Below are 23,649 nucleotides of genomic sequence, written 5' to 3' on the forward strand. Positions count from 1 at the left end.
ATGCAGTCACAATTCTGCTAGTGTCCTCTGGCAGACTTCATGATGATAGATTTCAGTGTGGATATCCTCTCCTTGACATACCGCCCTCTCAACTTTTATATCATTTTAGATCATTCGGTCTTCACAAAGAAGCTTTGCATCCAAGTCAGAGCTTTCTTATAGAAAGAGTTTATTTAATTATTTTTTTATCTCCTGATCTCTCTTTACAGGTAACAATATACTTAAGACCTGTTTTTCTAAGATATTCATATCCTATCCTTATTAACAGCACTTTTTTAGAAGAAAAAAAAAAATTAGCCAAATCTGCTTTTTCACCTAATTTGATATTTTATCATTTGTAATTTTAATTTTATAATTTATAATTTTATAATTCTGGGGGTTCGTGTATTTTAAATTTTTTTTAACATTTATTTATTTTTGAGACAGAGAGAGACAGAGCATGAATGGGGGGAGGGCCAGAGAGAGAGGGAGACACAGAATCCGAAGCAGGCTCCAGGCTCTGAGCTGTCGGCACAGAGCCTGATGCGGGGCTCGAACTCACGGACCATGAGATCGTGACCTGAGCGAAGTCGGACGCTCAACAGACTGAGCCACCCAGGCGCCCCGGGTTCGTGTATTTTATTCTTGCATTATTGTAAATACTTACTGGTCAGGGATACTTTTGCTTAGTCTGTTTATTCATTGAACCTATTCGTTCTCATAGAATTTAAGCCTGCCATTTCTGAAGAACTATATTCTTACCTTTACGCTGCTTATCCCAAGTGCTTTTATCTATCTGTGGTGTCAGATTTATCAGCCTTTTGTCCATTAAGATGAAATGTATCTGGGGAAAAATGAATAACTCAGATGCTACTAACTCATCATCTGTGTGCATTGTACTTAAGTTATTTTCTGTTAGGTGATGGATTTCCACGAATTCTTCACTTTTGGCCGAGTTGTTTTAAGACACCTAATGGAATCACAAGCACCTCTCTTTGGCCAAAGATTGGGAGGTTACTAGTATAGACTCTTGAACCTGAGTATAGTAATAAATAACCATTAAAGCTCTAATTGGTATATCTAATTGGACACATACTTTGCACGTCACTTACCAATGGGCATTTAAACCAAAGCAATTCATTGTAGGAAGAGGAGACTAGTGGCAGTAATAAACATGAAACATATTAAACATTCACATTTACTATGCAAGAAAGACTAATAAATTGTAAAATGGCTTAGAAGACAAATAACATAAATATCCCTTACAACCCTGGTTATCAAATGTAGAAGAAAGAAACAGTGTCACATCAAAGATTCTGCTCTACAGGGTTCTCTGTTTCTCCTTTTAAAATGAAAATTAGTAAACAATTCTACTGGATAATGAGTACTCAGAGAATAAGTGTGAATTAACAGTTTTCTCTGGTACTTATGGTTAATATGTGGGTTGTTAACCTTTTATAATATGTCTTTTGGTCAAGGAAGCTAGGACGATTTTCCCTATGAACAAAACATTACTGATCTTCAGTGTTTCCTAAGAATTAAGAGGTTTGAATAATACCTTAAAAGTCTGAATTTGATTTTGGTTTTGGAGAGATACTGGGCAGATGAGGGAAAGAAAAGTTAGGTTTTTAAAAGGAAAAACCTATCTCATTTCAACTCTAGTGATTTTGGTTCAGTTATTATTTTTATTATTTTTTTAAGTTTATTTATTTATTTTCAGAGAGAGAGAGAGAGCACGAGCAGGGGTGGGACAGACTGACTTGGGACTTGAACTCACGACCATGAGATCATGACCTGAGCCGAAACCAAGAGTGGGACGCTTAACCAAATCAGCCACCCAGGCACCCCTGGTTTTTATTTTTAGAAGTTATCTTTATTTTTGAAACCAAAGTGGAGAGGTGAAGAAATAAAAGCAAATGTAAACATTGATTTGACATACAGATTTTAATATTATTGTAAATACTCTGTTCATAATCCCTTTCATAGCCTTGAGTATCATTTACTCCAGCTTTCTTATTTGAAAGCTGTTTCAGATGAGATTACAGTGATATTTTAATAGTACATATATTGTTATCTGCCTTGTAGTTTTTTCTCACTTAGAACATACCCTGCTTTGGGGCGCCTGGGTGGCTCAGTCGGTTAAGCGGCCCACTTCAGCTCAGGTCACGATCTCGCGGTCCGTGGGTTCGAGCCCCGCATCGGGCTCTGGGCTGATGGCTCAGAGCCTGGAGCCTGCTTCCGATTCTGTGTCTCCCTCTCTCTCTGCCCCTCCCCCGTTCATGCTCTGTTTCTCTCTGTCTCGAAAATAAATAAAACGTTAAAAAAAAAAAAAAAAAAAAAGAACATACCCTGCTTCACACTATAATACTGGTTTCTGTTTACAAAGTCAACTTAAACATTAATTGTGTTAACTGACAGAAACAAAGTCCAATTTAGACTTATATTACCTAAATGTACTAGATAATCAGTGTTAAATAACTGAAAGCACACTGTGTCTGCTTACATAAGACTAGTTTCAAATACCCATTTGAGTTTTGTTTTGTACCTAAGTGTGACTTCTTTTTAGTATGTAGCTGCTCCTTGATGGCATACTACTAGTGTTGTGTATAAATACAACTTACAAGCATCCTTTTAAATTTTGAACAAATAAAAATAGTTAATCACAGTTATAGAGAATAGAAACGAAATTTATTCGATTTTCAAATCAAGACATAGTCACTATGTTTTCTCTGTATTTGGCTTTCTCTCCCCACTCCCCACCGAAAGCTCATAGCCAAATGCTAGTGAAATGTAATATATTGCACATTTTTTCTACCACTATAAAAAATGAACAAATTATGATTTGTAACTTCACTTAAGAATTTGTAATTCCTTTTTGTATGCAGTGCAGCGTCTTATCAGCATGTTTATTGCCAGGAAATTAAATGTATTTGTTGAAGCTTTGGAATAATTTTAGTGTCTGAAAATATACTGTTTATTACTTAATGCATTTTTATTATGTAATAAATAATAACAAAATGTAATTTTGAGTGAAATTGATAATTTTCCAGCCCAACAATCCTTTTTATTTTATTGAGATTTCTCGGTCAGTAAAAAAAAAAAAAATCCTGTGTGTTATTGGGTAGAGGGAAAAAAAATCCTTAGTCACTGTTATAGTCCAAACCCTTACTTTATTTTCTTACTAGCAGTTTAGGAGCCCTGCTTTGCCTCTCAAAAGCAGGTAGCAGTTGTGAATCAGTATCGCTTATAATATATTCTATTGACTTATCAAATGAAGACAAAAATACAGCTAAGCTGTCATTAATTGTGGCGTTGCTGATTTTTCTGTGTATCACATAATGAAACTGAACCTAGACCAAATTCGCAAGAGCAGCAGTAACAAAAACACCAGTATCGATACACGACTTTGTACTTTGCCTAAGAAAATTATTGTGGTTAATTAGGTTTCTGATAGCATTACATATTTATTTGTCCTACAGTTTTTAAAGACCTATTTTTACTTTGCTATGTATTTTCTTGAAATAAAGCAATTAGTTACAGTTGGTAATGCTGTTTGCTATTCCACAATTAGATTTAGACCTAATATCTCTGATGTTTCTAGGAAAAGTCAGGTTTGGAAGAAACACAAAGTGAGTGATTCTGTAATCTTGATATTTGTTGCACATAACAATCAAGTGTATCCTTTAACCAGTGCATGCCACCGTTCTTCCAGTAGTTGTTCAAATGTCATATGCAACCAACACCAACATAGTTTTAGAACTCACCTAAGCACACTCCCCATTGCCTTAAAGAGAATGTCTGAAGTGATCATCACTCTATGTAAGTTGTCTTGAGATTATGGCAGTGGTCTTTCTGTTCAGTTTTACAGACCAGAGATCCATCATTGTTATTGAACTCACCTGTAATGTGTGAAAATGCTACTCTGTCTAAAAGTGGATTCACCATGAAGTTAATGAATCTTAAACATCAGAGCCCTTCACTTGAACAAGCTCTTCCAAGTCATTGTTAGAACCCCTAGCGGTATGCTCACAGGGTCATATGTTTTTGTAAAGTTGGCTGAAGTATGATATTTAAACACAATCTTAAGGTTTTGATTTCATTCTCTGACTTCTCTGTTACACTTCCCCTCATTTATGGTCACTTAGGAGTAGCCAAGAGCTAGTGGGATTCTGTTAAGTAGAGGTTCTGGTGGTGATAAATTCAGTTTGGGTTTAGTGGTGTATTTTTATGTGGTTTGCAGACACTCGTGTACAGTTTAGTTATTGCTGGCTATTCTGGTGAAGAAATGGCCTCTAGGATTGCTCCTATTATTCATTATATTGCCTTACTGATTGTGACATAAATGTGCAAGGCCAGATGTCATATTACAATTTGAATGTGTCCTGTGGCACCTGAAATATGTGGCAAGTGGAGGAAAAGTAATGTTTGAAGTGAATGGAGCCAGAAGCTACTCTGTGGAAAACCTTTTCAGTCATTAAATGTGTAAAAAACAGTAAGTGGGGGATTTGGTTTTCATATATAATGAATCAAAGCAGGAGTTCTCTCCCTTGTATTCTGGAGGGAGTATATAGACAACAAGTCAGATGTGGTACTTACAATTATAAAAACAACATGCTGTTCCCCTCTTTTAGTGAGTAGCATATAAAATAGAATTTACCAGAATACCTGTGTTTGTGGCACACGGGCTGTAGGAGTTCAACAGGCATGAGCATCTGTGACTTTGTAGGCGTGTACTTTGTGTATGCTGACCATCAGTAGTAAATAACAAATTTTGAGTAGCTGTTCTAGAGGAAAACCAAAACTATAGAAAGTGACAGTATGAAATTGTTATATATGAGACAATGGTAGGATTTGTGGTGAAAAAATATTAAACAAAATATGAAGGAATGCCGGCAGTTTATTAAAATGTTATTTCAGTTTTCTGGATTTTGTTGCTTGTGATGCTTGTTGGCTTTTACAAATGTGTTGTTTATTGTGATTTCTTTTCTTTTTTTCTAAATAACTATTCACTTTGGCACCTTATTTTCCACTTGAAATTTTTCTGGTTTTTATTCCCCTTAAAGTGGTACCTTTAAATTTTATAAGCTTTGGACCTCCCAAAATTTTAATCTGCCCTTACCATTTTTATTTATAATGTGATGAGTTTGAGAAATTGTCAGTCCTCTACTCGACAGTCATAAGTTGATCTATATACTTCAGGACGTTTCATCGTATCTTTTTTTATTTTTATTTTTTTCATTGTGTCTCCATTGTATTCTAAAGATTTAGAATTTGGGATGAGAATGTGAAAAATTAAAAATTTAACAAATAAATTTATTAAGGGGCATTAATTAAATAGATAACAAAACATTCATTTATTCATTAAATAAAAGATTTAAGATTTAAAAACATTCTGATAGTTTATGTTAAGTAAATGCTTTGTTTAAACTAAGGGAATTTTTTTTTATTTTTTTAATTTTAATTTATTTTTGAGGGAGAGAGAGAGAGAGAGAGAGAGGGAGACACAGAATCTGAAGCAGGCTTCAGGCTCTGAGCTGTCAGCACAGAGCTCAATGCGGGGCTCGAACTCATGGACCTAGAGATCATGACCTGAGCTGAAGTCGGATGCTTAACCGACTGAGCCACCCAGGCGCCCCTAAACTAAGGGAATTTTTTTTAGGCACTTTCCAAAACATCTTATTTAATTTCTCAAAACATGTTACAAATGATAGATCTGAAGTTCTAAAAGTAACTTCTTGATGACTCAGTCATTTTTTTTTTTTGTAATTTAAGTTTATTTTTTATATTTTAAAATTTACATCCAAATTAGTTAGTATATAGTGAAGCAATGATTTCAGGACTAGATTCCTTGATGCCCCTTACCCATTTAGCCCATCCCCCCTCCCACAACCCCTCCAGCAACCCTCAGTTTGTTCTCCATATTTATGAGTCTTAAACTAGGGAATTTTAAGTTGAGTAAGGTTTAAACAAATTTTTAAGAAATGATACTAATGGGCTTTGCTTTTATACTTTTTTTCCATTTTCCCCACTCCCCATATTTGGAACTTTCCTGCACCCTCACCCCAGACTCCTATCGCAGCCAAGAATCTTATGGAGGAAAAATATGACTTTTAAGTTACTTTTCTTTAGTAATGATTTCAGGTCCATAAGATCCGTAATCAAAAAGTCTTTTAGTAAATCAAACATTTTTTTTTCCTTACTACTCTTGGAATTTTCCAAAACAATGCATCAAGAGGAGGCAAGGGAAAGTATGCCAATTTTTCTAGGACATGTTATAATTTGGTATTTTTTTTCATACATTAAATTATCTTATGACCCAGTCCTAAGATGTTCTCATTGTTAATTCATGGGATTCTGTATATATAATTTAAAAGAATGTTTATAAGTAACTTTTGAAATCTATTTGTGGGTTGTTAGGTGAATGAGACTCTACCCTTTGGAAATGTAAATAAACAGGTATGTTAGACAGAAAGATAGATAATGGTCATTACAAATACATTATCTGATAAGTTGATTTGAGACCTTTATATGTGCATTGCCATTTATTTCCACCCTTGACGAGTAGACCTTTATTAAGCTGTGATGATTACTGAATATGAAATGTAACCAAGATTATTTTTTATTCAAATATAATTTAAATATTCATCAAAGAGAAGCTATGCTTGAGACTGACAGAGACTATTAACATCAAAAAATATAATTAACTGCATTGGGTATCATGAAGCAGAGTTAGCCAAATAGCCGAGAGGTCTAATTGCTCTAGAGTTTGAGAAGCAATGGTTTTATTTTATGCCGTAGCTGTGGAATTAATAGTAATGCGGTTGCCTATGTGGGCCAATTAAAAGCTGCCTGTTAAGGTTCATTGCTCTATAGGAAACCCTTTGAATATCGCTTAGTAAACAGGATTGACATGTCAGTGTGTACAAGAAGATGCAATACAATAAAATCTGTGAAAATGAGAAGTAACGTTAAAAGAACTGTTTTTGAAAACAATTCATTAAACTCTGTACAAGTACAGTGTTGTAGTGGCTGTCGTGGTGTGCCCTCGGATTCCCCATTCAGGATGGGGGACTCTTTCCCTCAGCTGCCAAGGCTGTTGCCTGCTGATGGGCTCTCTGTGAGTCCCCGCCCAGGACCGAGGGATCTTAAACCCTTCTCCCCAGAGGCAGCCCTCACCGAATGCCAAAGTACAAAGGCTTTGCCTCCTCATCTTTTGCTTCATTTTGACACAGCTCCGAAGGGCCCTCCCAATTCCAGAGCTCCCTCCCTGAGGAATTTGAGGGGCCTTTGTTGCAACTGCATTAGACTTCTCCCCAGTCCCGCTTCCCTGATAGTTCTAAGAGCTGTGAGCCTCCCAGAGATCTCTGCCTCAAATTCTGCTTCCCATGTTACCCAACCTGAGAAAGGTACTGATTGATGATAAATATAAAAACAAGTCCTGTCAGTGGTACTGGTTACATACATTGTAGGAATCTGGCAACTAAACACTAAAGTAGTTTTAACCTCTCCCCCCAGTTGCCCAATTCAGGTCTACAAGTGGCATTTTATCTTTGTCATGTGATCCTTTTTCTTTAATAAAGGTAATATGCCGACCTTTGTGATGCTATTACGCTTTTTAGCTGAATACAAAAAGAAAGCACTCCTGATTGAACCCCAAAGATTTTGCCTTGCCCAGACTGTAGATATTTAAAAGTGGGCAGACATTCTCATGACACTTTGACCTTAACGAGGTTGTTGAAATGGAAAGTTGAAGGGCCTAAGATAAGAGCAGTCGCAAAGCTCTTCTCGTGTTTCTTTTCTTAATGATGATATATCAAATACACTTAATAAATTGTGATTCCTAACAAAATATGTAATGTTATGCGTTGAGTGTAGTATTTTAAGGATTAGAATACTTTTTGCAAATAAAAATAATTCTAACACTGTAAATTATGCAATCTCATACAGTTTGTTAAATTAAGATATCCTATTTATCTAACTGTTGTAAGACATGTAAAAAACTTAGATTAGCTTAATAGGTCTTAATATGCATGAAGTAATAAGGTGTACCTTTTGCCTTTCGTCTGCAGTGATAAAGATGTTTTCCTAGGCATCCATTATTTAATATGCTTACCCTGTTTATATCTGTGGCCCAAGACTGCATGTCAGCTTTCAGCGGAGTGGCGTTGCTGCTTCACAACACACAGCCCTGTACTCCCAAGCCTGTACATGGTGTTAGCGGTATTTTAAAGCTCTTGAGTCTAACATTTTATAGGTCACAACGAACTGAGCCTTTCAGACAAGTTACTGATAGGAAGCTAATTCCGGCTAGGAATATAACATGGAATGGAAGGCCCTGCCTTCATTGTAATTTTTAAAAACTTACACAAACCATGTAAATCAGAAACGTTTTAATTTGGTTTCTGTCCTATGGGTATGGAACTCTGCTTGACTTCTGAAAATTGTATTTTATCTTTCATTCATTGATTTATGCTCCCAAATAATTACTGAGCTGCAGGATGTACAAGCTAATGTGCCGAACACTGTAAAGGTATTTATGAACAACCGGTAAGAAAATATACTTGCAAGCCTACAGACTGATGTTTATAGAATTAATAAATTTTAGACTAAGACACAGCATTAGGCACTGCACATATTTCGGGGATTCTTAAACTGAGCGTGAACCCCTCAAAGATGTAGTCTGGTGAAGAAGATGAGATGTGTACAGAAATAAGTATGATACCAAATCTCTCAGCACAATAAACTTCCAAAACCTGATGGAGAAGGGAGAGTGATGAGCAATATCCTGAGGTGGGAAGATATACTATATGTTGAGGGAATACTGAGTAGCTCTGTTTAGGGAGTTATTCAACTTCTGACCTTACCCTCTCAAACTTTTATACTCTGAAGCATCTTACCAGCTTGCTTCTTCCTTTTGGACATTCTTAATTCTCCCCTTGTACTTAGGCTAAGGAAGAAAGGATCTTTCAAAGATTGTGTTCTTTATGTTTCTCAAAATATGGAATAGTTCTATACCATGTATTTAAAAAATACATTTTTAACCCTGTAATGTGAACATGGCAAATGACACTAGGGCCTCAGGTCCTTCGTCTTAATTCTGAAACGACGACTTCATTTTTTTATAGCAGAGAACTGTAATACACAATTTCACATCCACTTCTTCATTTTCTTCTGCATAGATATTATTTGGTCTGGTTTATTTAGGGTATTACTATGCTTTCAAAATTGTAGGTATTTCTACACCTAGAATGTAATAACATAGGATGTCTTATATTGCTGTTTCTAGTGCCAGAATCACAGGTGGATATTAAATTATCGTGTCCTTCCTTCCTTCCTTCCTTCCTTCCTTCCTTCCTCCCTCCCTCCCTCCCTCCCTCCCTCTCTCCCTTCCTTCCTTCCTTCCTATTTATTTATTTCTCTATCTCTCTTTATCTGTCATCTATCTATTTATAGATAATTTCTTGTCCTTGAGACTGAATTGCAGTAAGAGGACACTTCCCTTGATCTGTGCTTTTTTAGAAAAAGAGCACTTTGGGTTAATATGCTGAAGACTGAATGCTTATGAGTAGGTAGGTGTTCAGTTATCAAGAATGCCATGAGCAATGCCTTGTTGCTTTCTTATCAGCTACTTCCTGCTGTCAGCTTGGCACTTATTTCAATAGAAAAGGATTTGCATCAAATGTAATGCCTTATTATATACAGCTAACACGGGGTTTTTAATTGTGCAAACACATGAGACTCCTGCAGTGATAGTCAATTTGATAAAAGGATTAGATTATGAATATTTTGTCATGATTAAAGATTAGTTCTGATTTATCATAAGGAGGCCAGTGAAATTTGCCATGTTATTTATCAGTCAGGTGAGACTCCATTAATTTTGAGAGTGTATGAACCACAAAGTATCCACCTCTTTATAGAGTCTCTAATGAATTCAATTATTTATATTCAGATTATAGGTATTAAGGATTGTTTTTAGCCTTCCACACCTGCTCTACTGCTAAGAGTATCCCATGAGTCTGTGGTTCCAGCTTTTTGCCTTTATTGTTTTTCATCTCTTGTCTTTCAGAACAGTTAGGTAAACATCTGTACCAAATTTCCACAGTTTTTATTAAAGAAATGACAACTAGTATGTATCAACAGGACATTTTGAGTTGTTCCTTTGATTAAAAGAAAAAATAACCTGAATAAAAAAATAGAAGAGTGAGAATTCTAATTTAGAAAGTATTTATTGAGTGAGTACTTGTTGCTGTAAACAAGACTGGGCATTCTGGTGGATTTAAAAGAAACTTAACAACATCTACCTGGAGAGGGAAGACTAGTGTCCTAGAAATAAGACCTGATACAAATAAGTGCCCGGCACTCTTAGGGGTTGTCTGCAAAAGAATGTAAACAAAACATAACGAGTATATCACTTAATTCTAAACATGGAACATACTTACCAAGTTAAATAAAAACTAAAATGTGAATTATACAAGAGATGACACAAAGTAGAATATGACTAATTGCCAAATTAGTTATATAGACCATTCCTGCCATAGGGAAAGGAGACAAAGATCACTTCCGGTTTGGATAATCAGGGAAGAAAGTATATTATACTGTTTGGCCAGCATAGTTTATGTGTTGGCCTTCTCTGTACCTCCTACTTACCTGATGCTTCCTGCAAATGTGTTTGCCTCCCTCACACTTAAGTACAGGACAACAAGTTGCTACTCTTAGACTTGTATAGAGAGCACCGCTGTGAGATGGAAAACAGCAGTTCAACGCTAGTAGCCTAGTGTCCTCAGCTCTAAAAATGTTCTGCCTCAGAGACTTAAGGTCCTTCATATGGTGCTTCATATTAAGAAAGAAATAGTTCAAGATATATACATAGTAATTTCTGTGAGAAGTCTGTTCTGGTGCATCTTTCTAGATGAGCAAGAACAACATAAGGAAAACACAGATAATGGTTTTTATGGGATGCAACATTAAAACTAGATAATAAAAACATCCATACCTTGTAGAACAATTATGTAGCACTTTGTTTTCAGAATGGCAGTGTTTTCCCTTTGTTGACCTTTTGGAGAAATATTAACTCTATATACTCTGCTCCAACATTAATTTATTTGTATTTTTAAGATAACTACTCATTCTTTTGCGCCTCCTTTTACACAAGGCATTCCTATACATTTGTTTAAAAGCTATGTCACATATTTTACTACAAAAATATTTCATAAGTTGCATGAGTAAAATCGATTACTTTAAAATAAAAGTAATGTAAGAAAAGTGGATTTAGCTGAAAGTTTTTGATGAAGAAATCATAGTAGTAAAATATGTAAAAGATTTTATGCCAAAAGAATTCACTTCAGGTAAAGAATAGCAGTGTTTTCTTGCCTCTTGATTAAAAAAAAATCAAGGCACTTATATAGAATGTAGTCATTTTCATTAAAAAATGACAAAACTTTTCCTGAGTCAGTTAAATGCTTTAGCAAAAGTTATGTTTAGTCTTAAGATTTGCATAGATGGAATTTTTTTTTTAAGCCACGCTATCAGAGTCTTAATATTTTATTTCTTTGCTTGCAGTTTAATTGGTATAGGAGTTCTGCGAACATTTGTTGCTGTGCTGTAATAAAAGTGAGGTCTGTAAAAGCAGAAATTATATTAATTGTCAATTAGACCAGATACGTGTTTGTTTTATATGTAGAGATTTATAATACTGACCAAATGATGCCCCATCAAACATCTTGGGAAACAAAAAATGTACTTGTGGCATAATTTTCTTGTTTATCAAAATCCTATCCAAACCAAGGGAGTAATCTTTAAGGTGAATTTAAAATAGCGATGACAAAAATCTAGTTTACTCACGGTTGTCCTCTAAAACTCCTTTTAGTTGCAGGTTCTTTTGCATTATCTCAAACTCTAATCCTCTGAGCGGGTAATTAACGGACCAGAAAAGCCATTTGTGAAAAAGAAGAGCCATAAGAGTGGAAATATTTCTTCACAGAATGATCTCTAAGAAGTAAATAATTACAAAAGGAAAAGATTTGGGATGACCAATCTAAATCTGAGGATAATTAGAAGGAATAGAGTATGAAAATCGAAATGCTTGCCATGTACAACAATTCTCATATCATAACAAGACTAATTAAATATTTAGAAACCAAAAATCCCCTCACAATTTGAAGAAAAATAACCCACGACAAAAGGGTCTGCAACTTTGCAGATAATTAGCAAGGGTTATAGGAAGGAAGAACATCACAGATTGGCTCCAAGGCTCTGCAAGGTCATGTCTTATTAGGCTGTGTCTTTTATATGGTCTGGTAACAAGTTTCTTGCTAATTTAATCTAACTAGGGCATCCCATAGCGATTTCCCATTTCCCTTGTTAAAAATGTGATAGTTTCTGCAAGTGCAAACTGTAGTAGGTTAACATTTTTATAAATAATTGCTTTTAATTGATACAGGTCATAATAAATTTTTGAATTATTTAAAGCAGTAGTCTTGAAAATTTGGACATAGAAGCGATATTTTTTAAGTATTTCAAAATTTTATAGTTTTTATCCCCACTTGAATTATCTTATTCCTTTCATTAAGTAGTTAGACCTGATAACCCTGTGAATGAAACTTAGTCTCAGTGGCATGCTTTGTAAATAAATACTTCTTATTTTGCTAATAAAAGCAAGCACATTTATGTTGAATGTGCATTTCTGCAAACAAGAGATTTTGCACTGGATTAATAAGGCTCTGAGTGAGTCAAGCCTAATTTGCATTAAACTGACCCCAAGGTCCAGTAAAAACTGCAAGGAATTTCAGAGGTTTCTAAAACATAGTAAGTTGTTTTTAGCAAGTCCGCACTGCCATTTCAAATGCTTATTTTTGTAATTAATGTGGAATTTTTGAGGAATAATTTCAAGTTTCTAAGATGCAAATTTAACTATAAATATTAACATATGCAAACTTTCTGGTTATAATTCCTGATACAGTATTTTATTCAGACACAACGTGATTGTGGAAGGTGTCACTTTTATTTTATTCCTGTTTTTATCATACTCAAAAACGGAATGACGATATTCTGGACATGGGCTTAAACAGGATTTTACTGTCAAAGCTTTTGTTGACTTGCTGTGGGTTACCTGGTATTTATTTGTGTATTTATGTTACACACTGTACACTTTTTTAGTCAAATAGGTTTATGTTTATATATTGATAGTACAGAAAGATATTTTGTATTTTTGCTTCTGGTTATCCAATTAATAAATTGGCTTTTTCTATACCTTTTTCTTTCAAATACAGTTGCAAAGGTTTAGTAAGAGGGGCAGTTTTGTTGTTGTTGTTGTTGTTGTTTGAAATCAGGAATGTTTTGAAAAATTTGGAGAACACCAGCATATAGGAAACTAAATGGAATAGAAATTATTTTTTCCAAATTATCCATGAAAGTACTATTAATACTCAAGCATATTTTCCTAGAGATTCTAGTAGTAACTTTATTTCTATAATTTAGCTTTACCTCAGTGACTTTAAAATAGTTCTAACAAGACATATTGTGTAATGCTTCAAGTATAATATTTTAACATGCTTAAAGATTTAAATACCGTGATGGGTAGAAATCTTCTAGAATACACAAATTATTAAATAAATTATGAGAACATAGTTATGTGACAAATGGGAACATTACTATAGAACACCTCTTCTTTTACCATAATAATTACACACCATTTGGCTTCCTAATGTTATGTTTACCTAGCAATTAGTTAGGCTCACAAATCATCATTAATAAATATTTAAAGAGAGCGAGCCCACTTTCCTTAGCTCTACATAATAGAAGTTTAGCTGCTAAAAGAGCATTGTATACAATAATAAAATAAGAGGTTTGATGTAACATTCAACTTGGTTTCCCTCTTTGATTTGTGAAAATGATTGTCACCTTATATCTTGGAACATAACTCCTTTTTTATCCCGTCAGTTTTCTTGAGTAAATCTGTTTGCATTGGGAACTTACCTGTTCATATTATGTGCATAAAAATTTATTCTAAATGTAGACTCAAAAGGTCAGAGGGGTTCTAGTGCCTATAGTACTATACGTTCCTTGGTCTTTTGGAATTGTTAGTGCATGAAGTGATTTGGAAGCTTAAAGGGAAGCTTTCTTCCTCTGCCTTTAGTCTATCTCCTAAGTGCTGTATTATTGGCCTTCATGAAACAAAATTATGTCCAAACTGACAGAATTCTCTGAGAATCAGGTTCAGCTGATTGAAGCAAAACTGGATGTGTGGTATTTATTTTCTACTAACTGTGTTTATTTACAGGCAGAAATAGCCAGGCTAACCATTCATCATTTCATTCATTCAAAAACAATTACTGAATTTCTATTAAGTGCCAGGCATATAATCACCTCCAGAGAAAATGTATAGGCTGATAGTGTCCTTTTTCTTTTGTTTCTTTTTATTTTTTGCCCTTTGTAGAAACATAGTAACATTTCTAGATTTTTTTACTCTTGTGTATTTGAGTAGAATAAAGTTTACTTACAGACATAAGATAATGGGTTTCTTTTAGTAATTGAGACTCTGTTTTTTTAATGAGAGAATGGATTTAGTTACAGTAATTCAACTGTAGGTGTTGTATTCATTTAAAAGAAATAATCTCCCATGTGGATGTGGTTTAAACCCTTCCAGCGTGCTCTAGTGAATGTTCTGCTTATACATGACACTTTGGAAAGGAGTGTCATCATATGATGCCCCGGTACCTTGAAAGCATTTATTTTGTCTCCAAAAAGTGAGCGGTTTTAACTAAGATAGAAGATTGCTCGTGAAAGAAAACAGAGCTGTTATTGCTAGTATTTTCTAATTGAATTTAAAACGTAACAGATGCCACGAAGAGACTGAAATTGTTGAAGCAATCTTCCCTGAACCTATAGGCTCAATAAAGAATTGGACTGATTCTAGAGGATGACTCCAAATTTCAGCAAACATTAATTTTTAGTTTCTGTCATGATATACTGAGCTTTTCTGTTGAATGTTGGAGTATTTGTTCAAGTCGGTAGATTTTGCATTTTTAATCTTCCTTAGAACTGTGGTGAATAATGGCCCCTGGCAGGAGATAATGAAATTTTCTTAATTTATATTTTCAAGCAGAAGCTTCAATTGAAAATGGCATCCTATGGCCTGGAGACATAGCTCTAGTGCAAGTTTCAGGGGAGATGCAATAATAATGCAGTGCCATCGAGACAGGGAATGATGGGACAGTGAAGAAGTAATTTAAGGAAGAAAAGAGAATGTACCAAAGCTTTATTGTAGCATATCTAATGATCTGCTGAAGATTCCCAATGGTTTTTGGAGCATGACTGGAGAAACTAATGTTATCTTGCCAAAACAGAAGCCCCTGCTTAATCAGCAGAACAAGGCTATTGATTAAAACACCTCTCACAATAGATTACACATGGAATCTCATCTCCATACTTTGCACTTGGTAAAGTGTAATAATGAGCATAAGATAATCAAAAGAAGAGTAAAAGCAATTTGTTGGGCATTGTACAATTCAACATTAGAGTTGGAAAGGAAACAAATTTGCATGAATAGTGGGCCTGCTTTAAAGCCGTACACAGGAAATCATTTGTGTAGTGTAGGAACTACTACTCTGGAGCAGTAAAAGATATTCTGCCCCTTTAAGGTTTGCAAATCTGTGTCCATCTTATAGAAAGGAGTGTACTTATTATTGATGTATTTATTGTTGTTAGTAATTCATATTTGTTGAGGCATTGTGCAGAGAGTTTGCCTGCGTTATCTATCCTTAAAAACAAACTTCTAAAGAAGGCTCAAAGGTTTAATACATTGCTTACGGACTCATAGTTTAAGTAAGCAGACAAACTGTAACTTAAATTGCAGGGTTTTTTTTCTGATTCTAAAGCCTCTGCTTCTAAACACTAATCTTCCCAAATAGCAAATGACTCCACTTCTGAACAGAGTCAAATGATATGCTATATTGTTGTTTTTTATACTTTATTCCAAGATTATAAGTAATGTGTGCATTGAGCCCTCTTTCATTCAGTTTTAAAAGATTAAGGAAAAGCAACATATTAATAGTTTGTTTGCATTATTAATATTTCATTAGTGATGACTCACTATTATCTCCAAAATAAAAAAGATAATGTTTCTTCAAAGTACTGCTAATTTGGGCATGACAGTTTCTAAGGTAATTTCCATGTAGTAGTATGTAAATTAATGATAATACACATTTATAAAATGCCTTTTCATCAACTACACCTTTTTGTTGGCAACGTTTATCCTAATTTTAAAAATGATTGTGGATGCTTTGAAAGTTAATATTGAAATCTGAGAATATTGATTACATCTGGAAGGTAAAATACACAGTTTTAATACTTTAACTTTTACTATCTGCTAATTGTAATGGTTAAGAGATTCATTAGATACTTTGTATTTTTCTCTTACATATTATGCACAAACCTGAAGAATATCACTGACTTTAAATGTTACACTCTAAATTTAAAAAAAAAAACAAATCTATCAGCATACTTTTATGCGTGAGAAGTAAACTAATAAAGCATTAATCTCCAAAATCATGCGGGTTTATTTTCTTAAGATTTTGAGATGTACAAATGACTTCATTCCCAAATAGAATTTTTTTTTTTCATTTAGACTAGAAAGACTTGCAGGAATGAATTTTAAACTGATTTTTAAAATTCAGGGTTTTTGCTCCATTAAAAGCAACTTTACGACCTATAAAGTAGGATTTAGGATTTTCTTCATGGTAGATGATGAGTTTATGATTAAAATATAAGTTTTATGAATATTAATGTAAGAAAATACTTTTATTCTGGTGTTTGAATTTGATAATGTTATAAAGCATTTGTTACTGGATTTATTTTAGTTAACATGGAATACTCAGGATGAATGTTGTACTTTGCTTTTTACATTTGTAAGAAAATTAGAGGAAAAAATATTCAATATGATAGAAAGTTGCAATCTAAAATAATGTGTAGAAATATTATATAGGTGAAAATTGTGATAGAGGTTTTAAAACACTGATGTTTTTCACATCAGTGAAATTAGCTTTTTGTCTATACATGCCAACTTCTGGAAATTTTTGGAAGTATGCTTAGAATATTAAAAATGACTAAATGCTTAGAATTTGAGACAGAGTGCTTATTCTGTACCTCCACATTTATTTACTGTGTGGTGTTATTATTTGCAAGGGCTGCTTTTATGCCCCTTTAGTTCTAAAAATGATATATTGTCTTCCTGTAGTTTAGCCACATATTAAAATTTATTTTGAGAAAGAAGTCGAAGGTTATATATAGAAAAATTTACAGTGATTACAGTGGATCTTTTTGTTGTCATTCTTAATGACATCCTTCCAGGAAACATAGTGTCTTTTCATAGATTGTCAAAAATTTTATTTCCAGATTTATTTAGTGTTAGAAATTTTCATTGGCTAGCAAATATTAGGAAAAGATTATACTTGCCTTTAGTTGTTAAAAATGGGTGTACAGGTCAGGTATACATGTACTTAGAAATTATACTAATATAGACCCTCCATGTTAGGAATTTATGGATAAATAACTAGTCTGCTTGCTCAAAATTGCAGCTGCTAAAACCCTTGATTCTTTTGATTAAAATTAGCAAGAGAAGAAGACATGTTAACACTGTAAACTCTATTAAGAACTTGCTGCTTAAATTATACTCATAGCCTAATGATTTTGTTTCATTTGTAATTTAATAAGATTTATAGAGCAAAAAGCATGAGTTTCCAAATATATTTATTCGAAGTCTGACTTGTCTTAACACAGTGGTTCTCATATGCCAGAATCATTTGCAGATCTAGTTAAAAAACAGAGTGCTGGTTAGTTATTTGCCTCTGGAGTTTCCTAGTCTGTTGATCTTGGGTGGGACCTGAGCGTGTTTTTCTAACAAGTTCCCAGTTGATGGTGGTGCTCCTTGGTCTAAGGACCACATTTTGAAAGTCAGTGCTTTGACTATTTTAATTCATCTGTGCATCTTTACAAATACAAGATAAAATAAAGTAAAATAAGATCAGTTATTTAAATCTGAAGTGTTTAAAATATATGTAGCATTAATTTTTTATGGCAGTAATTGTATTTACTTCAAGTCGTAACTAAAAATCCACCTATTTAAAAAAAAAAACCTTTATTCTTCTGCCTTATTCTCATTCATACTTAATTTATACACTTCACATGTAAGAAAAGTCATTTTTAACATAATGAATCCACATAGTATTACCAAAATATGCTGATAATGTGATGGTTAATAGAGCCATACCTTTACCAATAAGTCTTCTTCCGTAGGGGAAGAAGGAGAACATGATGCAGGGACTATGCCCAGGACTGAGAATACAAGCAACTGAATGCCTTTCTTTTCTTGGCTTAGTTGTACCTTTTCATTTTCATTAGAATGAAAACTTGAAGCAGAGCAGTTGGTGGGAGTTTACTTTGCTTCTGTGGCTAATTGCTTTCTCTTTCCCTATCTTCTTAAATGATAGCAGTTTACAGTTTTACAATCTTACTAACAATATACGGGTTAAGGAGTTTTCAGATTTTTCTGAGTCCTAACAGCTCACATTGGAATTTTCTTTCCTCTTGTGTCCCCAAACTTATTGAATTTGGAAACTTAAGGCTCTCGCTTCATTCACAAATGAATGTACATAGTGGTATTTTATTTCCATCATTTGGTCCTCTGAAAGCTTCAGTATTTTTTTTTTTGCCATGAGGCAAGATACCGGTATGCAAATCTGATAGTTTTATACTTCTTACAGTTGTGTTCCTCTTCTTGCTAACACTTTACTGTTTTAGCCCCTAAATTTCACTTTTTCTCAAGATTAATTTCTAGTACGCCTGATGTATAAAATAAACATTTTTGACATCATGGGAAACTATGAATTTTATAAATGTATATCATTTTATTTGCAAGAACTCCATTAAGCCTCCTTACCTTCAATTTTACTTACAAATATGGCTCTATAACACTTTTTCTGTCTTAAAGTAAGTGTTTTTGTACAATGTGATTATTAAAAGAAATTAAAATGTGGTTGATATAAATTATGGTAATTGCTTTTGACATTAATTTGAACTTATAGCTGTGGTCAGGTAACTAATGCACAAAAAGATCTGAAAAAGTAAATATGAGCAATTATTTTTCATTGTATGGTGTTGGTCTCTTTTAAACAAAATGTAATGGAAGCAGAAATACTTGTCCTTTATATACTTCTTGCAAACATCCTGTGACATTGAAAAATATGAAATAAAAGATATTTTTGGTTTCATATTGCAGTCATACTTATCTGATCATCTGGGGGAAAATGGATAATTATCAATGTCATCTTTGTTTTTGAAAAAATGAGATAAATTCCCAAACCCTTTGAGCTATATCCTCCTTCACGAACTTGGTCCAAAATCCTTCACACTCTTGGTCCATTTCATCCTTGAGTACAGTCCCCTTACTTTAACCATGTTTACCCAAAAACATGGCAGGATTTTGTTGAGTGGCTATAAAATGTATACCGAGGGAATATAGAAAAGAGAAGTCTAACTCATAGGGGTTTGGATTTGTTTGTTTCTTAAAGGTGTGGGAATGAGATAAAGGGGGGTCCTTGCAGGTATGAATAAATATAAGGAAGGAAATGAAAGCACTTTAGTTTTTGATAAGGACAGGTAGTGGTTGAGTCTCTTGATCTTGGAAGATCAAGAAACTTGATCTTGGAAGATCAAGAAACTTGATCTTGAACAAAGTGGTGAACTTGATTGTTGTAAAATCTAAGAAAGAGGAAAATGAACCATTAGTTGAACTATTAGATACTGATCTATTGAGGAATCTTAAATTCATCTGCTGTTTAAAATTTTAAGGTATATAATTGGTTCTGTGATTCATGTTAAAATAATTCATTTACACTAAGTGGAGAATCATTGGCATGTTTCTTCAAATGATTGAACCAATTGAAGAGAAATACAGATAACAAGAGTAAAACATGATGTTGCCTAAGAATGTGACACTGCACCATTTACATTGTCCATGCTTTTGAAAATTATTTTATATGGTATAGTTTAAAAAATATATGGCATACAGTATTCTAGATTAATTGTGGTAAAAGTTATAATTTGTATCTGTACAAGTAATATTACAGTTTATGTAATATTTAAGACTTCTGTTTGAAGTTTATTGTATATACCTTGACCTACAAATGTACCTGTTTGGTCCTGTAGAAGTTTTCAGGTCTTGCTGCTCTTCAGGACGAATCCACCTGGTTTGAGTTGAGATGGCTCCAAGGTGCCTGACTTAACATACCTATCCCTTTTAATGCAGTTCTCCTTCTGCTGTCCTTTAGTTAGTTGTCGTGCTAACAAAAAAACAAACAAACAAAACAACTGAGCCGCTTTTTCATTCTTTACTTGCCATTTTATAGTCCAGTTATTTTATGCACTGTAGAATATCTGATATTCAAATTGTTGAATAAATTTTGTTATAATGCTCTTGTTCTGCTTGCTTGGCCTTCTTAATTTAGGTACTATCAGAAAATATAATAAAACGATGCAAACATTACATTGTGTTGAGTTGTAATCAAGTCAAATTATAAAGGGGAATAGTTCCTGCCTTTATAAAGCTTATAAAAAGAACATTTTGAGAAATTTATAGAACTTAAATGAATATCATCTTGCCTGAAATTCTACCTTAATCCTAATACTCTCCATGAATTCACAACACAGAAATAGGAGAATACTTCCAATAGTAATAAATAGGGCATGATAGACATCATGTTAGTGCCATTCTCTTTCATGTTTCATTTCAGAGAGCATTAATTTAGAAGAATCTAGGTTCATGGTGATGCCATATTTAGTGTGAGCACATTATGGTCTGTGAACAAAACAAGAGTCACAACAGTTTTAGACACAGTATGTGCCAGGCACTGTGCTAACTGCTTACAATGTGCCCTGTCATATATCAAGCCAGAGCATGGAAGGTGTGCTCTATGAACTTGGGATCTGGTATGGAAGAACGTAGAAAGTGCCTGGAATACAAAACATCACAAAACCGATTGAGAGAATAAACTTAAAAACCTGGCTCCTTCTTTGTTTCAATATGTTCTCAAAACTTACTTTCAAGCTATTCAATTTATGACTCTGTTTCTGTTCATGGTATCATTTTTAATTGTTATTTTAATTTTTAAATATGACAACTGTACTGTTAAGTTTTTTTTTTTTTAGTATATGTTGAATATGCTAAAAATTCCAATTAAATGTGTAATAGAATAATAGAGAACTGTTAGTTGCTTCCTTTTTACTTTGAGTTAAAATTTAGTGTGGCCCATGATATAGAAATATTACAACAAAAAGAAAAATAGGATTTTTATAGCTCTTTATTTAAAATAATGTAGAGCAACCTGGTATCAGTTGATTTTTTTTGTTTGTTTTATGGTACTAGTTGCTTAAAGAAAATGTAGATCAGTTCTTTATTAGATTTCTTTATTAAAAACAAACAAGTCAGTGATTATGTTACACAAATTTGATTTGTTTTGTTTTCCAGGTGCAACAATAGAACACAGTGTATAGTAGTTACTGGGTCAGATGTATTTCCTGATCCATGTCCTGGAACATACAAATATCTTGAAGTCCAGTATGAATGTGTCCCTTACAGTAAGTATGAAGTTTGTAGTTTTCACTTTCTCTAGCATTCCTCGTTGATGCTGAAAGACTACACATGTGAAAGAAGCATATGTTTATGGCCTACAAAACCATTATGCATGCAGAGCACTAACAGACTCGGGCCTCCAATTAGCTTCATGAAGTGTGGAAGGAAGCCATAGTGTGATGCTGGCCAAGTGTCTGTCTGTGTTCTTAAGTGTTTGGCTTTTAAGACTAGTGTTTTTCCAGAAAACAAACTTGAATTAGCTATTCAGTAGGGCAGATAGAAATCTGTACTTTTGCCCAATACCAGTTGCTGACAAATTGGTTTGGCTCACAGTTTTCTAAAGAAGGAATTGACTTTGGTTTTAATCGTGAGCTACTTGAATGGCTACCTGCTGTCGTGGTAACTTTAGTGCCTGGTAAAAGCTACCATTGTAGTAACTGAGGCAAGTGCTTTCCTGTTTTGTTTCCTTGTCCTTATAGGAGCATTTCTTTACCAGATTGTGTTGAAATCTTAACAGGAAATAAAATAGACATAACAAAGCCTTGATTATACTTCCATTTTTAATTTGACAACATCCATTAGATCCTGTAGAGGGACATTTAAAATTCAGTTGGAAATTTCATAAGTAGTCTTTAGCTAATGCTCTAATTCTGTGTAGTTCTCCTCCTAATTTCAGAATTCATACTGATAAATTGTATTCTTTACTTTCAATAGAAAAAAGCACTTTAGACAACTAAAAGTTTCAGTATACTACCTAATTTTCATAGGCTAGTTTGTTTGATAGTGTTTTTGTCTTCGTTACTGGAAAACAAGAGGTGTCTGTCACCTTAATTCATAGGCATTTGAATTGAGAGTTCTTTAACAGCAGTTTTATTGATTTGCGATAGTTTTATACACTGCTCTCCTTAAAAAAAAATAGATTTAAACTAAATAATGAAATTGCTTTTTCCAGAACCTCAACAACTAGATCACTAGTTCTGATAGATTTATATGTCCAAACTATCAATATTTCTAAAACCAGAGGGGTGAATTCAGATGGATATAGGATGTCCAATATGGTAGTAATACTTTCTTACACATCCTGTGAAGGCGCGGTCTCTTTTTCCTCTGCCCACATTTTGATAAATTGGCTTTTTGTGGGTATCAGTTAAAGGCCAAACACAGATTATCTTCTTTTCATCCCTGCTCTGTGTTCCTGTGTTACTGTGAAATGGATGCTTTTTATGTTTTCAGTATTTTCTATACCATTTGTAGGATTGGAAGCCTACTGAGTGCACTGATCTTTATACCATTTCTCTTATGTGTAGTGTTGGTGGCTTACATAATCATTCTCCTGTGCCACTAGAGGAATACTGTATTCTTTTGAGCTAACCAAAATTTTGTTCCATAAAGTTGCTTTCATTTGAATTTATCATGGTTTCTGTCCTCAAATTAGAAAAGGAATACAGCATCCATTCCCAAACAGTGGAATCAGTCAGAGCTGCCAAGAATTGTCTTTCTGGAGCCAGTTCCTGTAACCTAGTCTATAGACCAAGAACAGTGTTAAGCAAATATTATTTTCAGACTCTTAAGTTATTTCTTGCTCTGTTTAAGAAAGAAAAATGTGGATATCTTCTGGAACATCTAACTTTCAAAATTTTACTTTTTCAGTTCTCCAGAAGTGTTGTATATTGTGCACTAAACTTGCAAATAGCTATACTCAGAGAAGTATTTGTTCTTTTTAGTTTTTGTCCTTAAAAAAAACAAAAAAACAAAAAAACCAGTAATTAATTTGCTGTTACCTTTCTAGATGTTTGCACGAATCAGAAATAAGTCTGGCTTTTTTTTTTTCAAATTATGCCATGTGAACAAATAGAATTATAATTCCTATATACTGTACAGTTGTGACACACTATAAATTGCATGGTTTTCACTAATATTAAAATTCAATGCAAAAGATCTTTTTAGATTGTTTTGATCTTAGGTAGGATCGTGTTTTTCCTTACCTCTTTTCCCCATTTTCCTCTCCTTTTGTTTCTTTATGCTTCTGTCATAGCCATCTCTTA

General features: G+C 33.8%; 1 protein-coding gene across 43 annotated transcripts in view; it reads left to right on the forward strand.

The window, feature by feature from the left end:
* The window catches only part of ADGRL2 (adhesion G protein-coupled receptor L2), a 624,038-nt gene that overhangs the window by 546,011 nt on the left and 54,378 nt on the right, over positions 1-23,649 (forward strand). For all 43 annotated transcript variants that reach the window (XM_043575408.1, XM_043575393.1, XM_043575396.1 and 40 more), the window contains one exon: positions 21,500-21,609. In XM_043575408.1, the coding sequence (XP_043431343.1) occupies positions 21,500-21,609 (110 nt within the window). The remainder of the gene's footprint in view (positions 1-21,499; positions 21,610-23,649) is intronic.

This window comes from Prionailurus bengalensis, chromosome C1 (assembly GCF_016509475.1).
Source record: "Prionailurus bengalensis isolate Pbe53 chromosome C1, Fcat_Pben_1.1_paternal_pri, whole genome shotgun sequence".
NCBI lineage: Eukaryota > Metazoa > Chordata > Mammalia > Carnivora > Felidae > Prionailurus > Prionailurus bengalensis.